We start from the raw sequence: 6,970 nt of genomic DNA, 5'->3' as shown, positions 1-6,970 counted from the left end.
TCAACATAAGGATATGACAAATACATCCAGCTGGCGAGTCGTAATTAATGGGAATCGTGCGTCCTAACCTTCACTGCTATCCACTATCCATCTACTCTAAATTCTTATTAGTTTTCTTGTTCATCGTTTTTTTTTTCTTCTGTGGATAATAATTACTGATGAGTTTCTTTTCTTCAATAATCTATTTCCGTAATATGACAAATCGATCGAATACAATTTTTTTGAAAATTATTTTTACAAGATTCTTTTTCTGTTTTTTTTTTTCTCTCTATGTCTGGTAAATAAACGATAAATCTTTTTATGTGAATAGATTGTATCATTCACTTACCCATTCACTCACTTACTTACTTATTCGATCCATCTAATTGATCATATCAGAATTAATTTATATTGAGTTATATTTTGTCATAAAAATAGCTTAGTAATAATAATAATAATAATAATAAACTGATGAATTTCTTCTTTCCCTGGCTATATAAATCAGTTTGTATCTATGTATGTGTGTGTGGGGGGAGTGTAGCTGTGGGGGTGTGCGTTGACATTTGACTGAACTTTTTAAAATGTTACTCTTTGTTGTTGTTATTGCTTATTATTACATTTTCTTATGTGTTTTTGAATAATTTATTATTTCATTTGTATATAGATTGACTAAAACTTGTAAATTATTAAAACATTGATGTATGTTTTTCGTAACTCATTTTTATGAAATGAGGACTATGGCTTAACTATGATGGACTTTGTAGAATATTGTGAATAATAATGTCAACTCGCTTGGTATTGTTTGTTTGTATCTTTCCATTAATGTTTAGGACTGCAACTGATCAGTCCCTTATTGGCCATATGTACATACTGTGAGTACTGCCTCGATATAGCCTTAAGCAAAGATAGATAGTGACAAGCAGTGGAATCCAGTTTGACGCGCGTTTCGTCCTATTTGGGACTCGTCAGCCGAATGTACCTGCTGTACCAACTGTTGTATAGGATAATTGATTTTCTTTTTTTCTTTAAATATTACCTTAATGAAAGAGTATTCACAAAAAAATCTGTATCCAATGATTAGTAACCATACATACTTATTTGTTAATGTTCGAGGCTAGTTTGCTTGTTTTGACATTACCTTTCATCATTTAATAATCTATTTTTGTTTGTTTAAAGAATAAATAAGAAAAATAATATACATACCATTTATTATATATAGTTGAAATCATGAGTCAATTGAAACTAGCTAGACCACCATGGAAAACCTGGAAGCACTGGAGGGCTGTTTCGTCCCATTGTGGGACTACTCCTCAGCAGTGCACATCCACGATCCCGCCTCGCATGATTCGAACCCATGATGGTCTAGCTTCAATTGACTCATGATTTCAACTATGTATAAAAAAGTTACTAAAAATCTTCACAAAAAACCCCACATACTATTTAGTTGAATTTTTCAGTAGTTTGATTCATAATAGGTTGTGTAAATATTTCGAAGAAAACCATTTTTAGATAATGATCTTTTATTAATTATAGAGGTTTGTAAAAATTGTTAAATTTTCATTGACTGGATCATGGATTGATTCTAATTAGCTCTATTGAAAACCAGGAAAGATTGTATAGCTATTTCACCCTGCTTCGAGTAGTGCACATCCACAACCACCTCATCTTAGAAGATATAAAGAAGGATCTGTCTCTCTGTGAGTGGTTGACCTCTAGATCTTTGAGTCAGCACATATATTTCTGTATATATCCAACTTCAGTGAATTCGCGATATTGCGTGACTATTTTTGATGGCCTGCGGTGAATAAATATCTCACACCTAACATGCTTGAACTCTGCTAGTCTTGGTTTCTCATTCAAACGCCAAAGATTTTTCGACTATTTCTAATGAGTCACTACAAATAGTGTTTGTAGATACAAGTTCCTTTCAGTTTTTTGAGAGCATTATTCATTTCGAAAGTGCAAAGTTTATGTCATACTTATGGACACTAATTACTGCTGAGTCTCAGTCTCAAACTCCATTCGACCTACTCGGTTTTCGGAAACCAGTTAGTATCACAAGTCTTCATTATTGTCATACCCAAGTACCTGGTAAATGAACTTTTCTTTAAACAAAAGCGATCGTAATACAGCTTATGTATCGTTTTACAATAAGTTGACATTATCCGTTTACTCAAGATCGATCGGAAACAAATTACGAACAGTAAATCATGTAACTGTAGTTAATAGGTTAATCGAAATGGAATATTTACACAGTAATCTAATTACTAAGTAATTATATAATAAAGTTTTAATTAATAACAGTTCAAGAAAACCAATTTCAACTTCTACCATATTTATTCCGTCATAACAGGTGACATTAGGCAACTCTGCCTAGTAATCCTAATATTGAACTAGAGCACTGAAGAGAGGTTGTTGTATGCTTTGTACTCTGTCTGATGTTTCAACGATTAAAGGTGATTTACGCTTCGTTTTTAAAACTGGTCTCTCTTCCTCTATATATATATATATATCCGTATGACTTCAGAAAAAGTACATCGACTTCGTAATTACTTACACATGTAAAATATACGATTTCATAACACTAGTCGGATACAATTTCTATTTGTATGATTACTCTCATTTAAAGTACACTATTTCAGGCCAAAGTTATACATATTTTGGTTGTTTAAAACTTATTTTTTGCGAGGGGGGGAATTTCAAGTAGACTACCATCAATCATCAATGGCACACTCCTAGAATCTTGTATCGTAAGTCAGTATAACATAATTATTAAGCTATTATCTGTGTTTAACCATTTTCACAAATGTAGGACAGTAATTAAACGAATTTTTCCATTCTCGTCCATATTGTCTTAAAGATAAACCGAATATTGATGAGGATATCAAAATTTTTAGAAATACATCCATACCCTTGATCTGTAGCCCTCTGAAATAATAATAATGATAATAATGATAAAGTTGATATTTGGCTGTTCATTTCTAATCTACATCTCATTTTCTATCGCTACATCTGTTCCGCTTTCTCTTCTCTATCTTTCTTGTTTCTGTGTCTATTTAATGGATAAAAAGCACCCGATTACTTACTACTTGTTCATTCGATACTGACCTATATGTAGGCATGCACAAAAAATTAGACTTTTCGCATATGAACAGATGTTATATCTACACACTGTGTTATGCACAAACAATTAATCGATCAATCAATCGTTATTATCTTCAACTCCTTTCTCTTCTCTCTTGTATTCGCGTTTTTTTTTGTTCAAATAAATTGCGGGGAGTACTTTTATATTGTGTTTCATCTTCATCATTGTCTTTGTCTTCTTATCTTTTGAATATAATTCCACTTCCTTTTTCCAATCTCTGTGCATTGTACTAATGAAAATTACCAGGTACCATTAGATAGTATGTAATTTCTATTTGTAAATTGTATGAAAAGCTTTTATGGATTCATCTTTTTTTTATTTTTACAAAAGGAAAAAAGAAAATGAAACTACCGTTTTAATGATGCCCATTAATCTCCATAATCAGTAGTACCTTGTTGTAAAGTAGTATTTTATATGGCATCATTAGGTTTTATGCAGTATATATATATATGTGTATATACATATGCCTGTTCGTCTATTCACATGGGTGGGTGTATGCGTCATGTTATTTTAGCGTTTCTTTGGATCTCATGATGGTAATTTAAACAATAATAATAGCAATCATAATCATAATGATAAATGCATATAACATGACTTTGCAATTAACAAAACTGACCATGATTAATTTGTAGGCTTTCATGTCTTTATGAATTGTAAAGAAAATCCACTTTTGAAAGTTGTGTGTGTGTGTTTTAAGATGGTATCTGTAAGGATGGCTCGTTGTCAAACTCAAGGAAGCCTCAAGAAGCCCAGAAAGAGCCGAAGACATTCCATCCAATCACCACTAGGGGAACATTCTAGAACGTTGACGTGTACCTTCCCTATTGGATGAATAAGAAGGACCCCTATGTGCCTATTGGCTGTCCGAAATGATGATTTATTTTCAGCCAAAAACTATAAATACATGAGATTTTTGGTACTGTATTTAACAGTTTTGGGGAATAACTTTCCTACTTACTAGTCTTCTGTTTTCTCTCTTGCAACGTTGCGGGTTCGATCGTTCAAGTAGTCTAGTGGCACACGGCATAGCAGAATCAAAGCTCTAGATATAACAGTATCGACGATTTTCTAGCTCGGATAAATGATATTGATTTTGTTGAAATTCGTTAAACTGGGCAATAGTTAGTTGTAAAGTCTTCATTGTCCTTCTGGACAACAACATCAACACCAACATTAGATAGAAGTGAGCTATTCAATTTTATTTTATATACTTGATCGATAGCTTATTCTATCGACCTTAATTTTGATTGATTGTTGTCGACTCTTGTCTTGTTATTATTTTCATGTTTATTCTTTGACCTAGTTCGCGACCTTGTATTTGTTCGTCGTTTTTCTGACTAGTTGGTAGATTGATTCGATTTCAATATGTTAATTAATTGCTAATTGAACTGAGTGTCAAGTTTTTAAAAATTTTGTCATCTTCTTTGCTTTCTTTCTGTCTAATACTTCAACATTTTCCTAGTCAAGCCTGTGTTCATCATTATCTTCGTGAATTGATATAAACAAAACTACATCATAGTATTTGACAACTCGTCGCTATTCATCCAGATGAAGAGAGCGACCACTGTTTCCAACAAGGAAAAAAAGTTATCATAATGATGATGATAATGATTTTCTTTGTACTCACTACATCATCTTGACAACAATGCAAACAATCATGGTGTTTATTTCTATCTTCATTGTTCAATGTATAATAGTCTGTTTAAATTATTTGCAAGGAGAAAAACAAAACACTGGCATATAGTTAATCAACTAAATTACTATATCAGAAGGAGTTTTGTGGAGATTTTAGTAATTTCATATAGTCGAAATCATGAGTCAATTGAAGCTACCTAGACCACCATGGAAAATCTGGAAGCACTGGACGGCCGTTTAGTCCTATTGTGGGACTCCTCAGCAATGCGAATCCACGATCCCGCCTCGCAAGATTCGAAACCAGGACCTACCAGTCTCGCGCCAGAGCACTTAATATCTAGACCACTGAGCTGGAATCCAACGGTGTTAGTGTCTAATTTCAATAGGACGAAACGGCCATCCAGTGCTTACAGGTTTTCCATGGTGGTCTAGCTAGCTTCAATTGACTGATGATCTCAACTATATTAAATTACTATAGTTAATGAAACTTCTTGATATAATACCATAATTACCACTAAATTGCAATGAAAGAATAAATAAAGAAATATTCAAAATTACTTTGTAGACAATCTATGTGTTTGTTGGTTCATTTGTTTAGCAGCAGGCAAATACTGGCTTTTCCTACGCTTAGGAACTGTATATTTATTCGTGTAGGTATATTCGTCTAGGTATCCATTCATGCATGCATGGATGCCTGTTTTCATTCATATATGTATACATTGTAAGTGGAAATTAATTATTCACACCAAAAAATATCCCTTATAAATTCGTTGTTCTGAAAAATAAACCAAACAAGTAGTAAATTGTATACAGAATATTAATTCAGTAAATTATCTGAAAATTAATCAAAAATCCGTTACTGAAATCGTTGGTTAGTTTTTGATTGCCAAACTCTTTTTTTTAAAAATTTATTTAAACAGACAAATATTGGTACTAAGGGGCACCAGATACATATGCGCCACACAAATCTCATTTGATTTGTATGAGGGCTGTGGTACTACCCAGGTGCCCAAACTGTAGCATGTGGTTTTCTTAGGGGGCCACATCCCGAGCCTTTGACCTAAAGGTCTGATCCACAAGGCAGTGGAGCATCGTGAGGAGATGCAATCTCATGGTAGCCAGTGAACAACGATTGATTCATACGCCACTTGTTCCCTCAGGATACTGGAGTCAGCCCATGTGCATCATTGGTTTGGAATGATAGTCTTCCAACTCCTCTAGGTGGAGTTTGCGTGTCCACCAACCCGGTTAAAGATCCTGCCGGACATTCGCTTTTTGTCCTCTCGATTTGGTTAACAATACTCGTTACGAGAAGGCAGTGAGTAGGAGTTCGCTGTCAGAGGCTGTATACGCGTGGCCGTGTGAGAGCATTTCGAGAGGGAGGGCGGGCCCTCCCCAATCTCGGCCATACCAGGGCATTCAGGGACAGTATTGAGATCCGCGATCCCGCCTCGCGAGATTTGAACCCAGGACCTATCGATCTCGTGCACGAATGCTTAACCCCTAGACCAGTGAGCCTACTTTTAGATTTGAACTCTTGACCCCTGGTTTACTAGACCACTGCTCTAACCACTGAGCTGTGGAGGCTCAAGAAGTTGGATAATCCATATACGTATTTGTGTATCGTCGTTTTTTTATCAATTTGTAGTCAAAGTGAGCTGTTGAGAATTTCAATAAACTCATTAATTTTGTAAAATCATTTTACGTTTTGTGATATTAATGCTTTCTTTTACATAAACTATCTATTTACCGAAGCTTGTTTTTCTGATTCACTAAGAACTAGCTGAAAATTCGTTATGGTTATTTTAAACTCACCTTTTGGCAAACTTTCGTAACGCTAATTTATTGGGAGAGTTTTTACAATTATAATTTATATATAGGTACATAATTTCCATTTCATTGAATCTTGTTAAACATATATTGAACAGTATTTCTAGAATCAATATGAATCACTGATAGTAATCAAAAAAAATTTGCCTTCAAAGAAGTGGTCACTCACTTTGAGAACATCAAGTGAGCAATGCTGATGTAAAAATTTAGGATAATAGGTCTAGATGGCTAATTGATTGACGAATATGTATTATCTATTATAAACCACCGCCTACTTTGATTATAGTTTAGTAGAGGAGTTGTCCAAATCAAAATGTGACATCAGTTTCATTAAGTTATTAACTATTGGAGAGTGAGTCGATTTGGTAGGTGTAAAGTAAT

At 34.0% G+C, this 6,970-nt stretch overlaps 1 protein-coding gene and 1 non-coding gene across 2 annotated transcripts; one reads left to right on the top strand and one right to left on the bottom strand.

The window, feature by feature from the left end:
* Positions 1-3,099: 3,099 nt before the first annotated feature.
* Positions 3,100-3,357, top strand: Smp_203330 (uncharacterized protein; the record flags this gene model as incomplete). Its single annotated transcript, XM_018798743.1, has 1 exon — positions 3,100-3,357. One exon carries the CDS (start codon positions 3,100-3,102, stop codon positions 3,355-3,357), a length of 258 nt encoding a protein of 85 aa, XP_018653654.1.
* Positions 3,358-6,274: 2,917 nt separating this feature from the next.
* Positions 6,275-6,346, bottom strand: Smp_tRNA_00436_Pseudo_AGT.1.1. Its single transcript has one exon. It is a non-coding gene (tRNA).
* Positions 6,347-6,970: the final 624 nt, after the last annotated feature.

This window comes from Schistosoma mansoni, chromosome 7 (assembly GCF_000237925.1).
Source record: "Schistosoma mansoni strain Puerto Rico chromosome 7, complete genome".
Taxonomy (NCBI): domain Eukaryota; kingdom Metazoa; phylum Platyhelminthes; class Trematoda; order Strigeidida; family Schistosomatidae; genus Schistosoma; species Schistosoma mansoni.
This window is presented reverse-complemented; position numbering and strand designations above follow the sequence as displayed.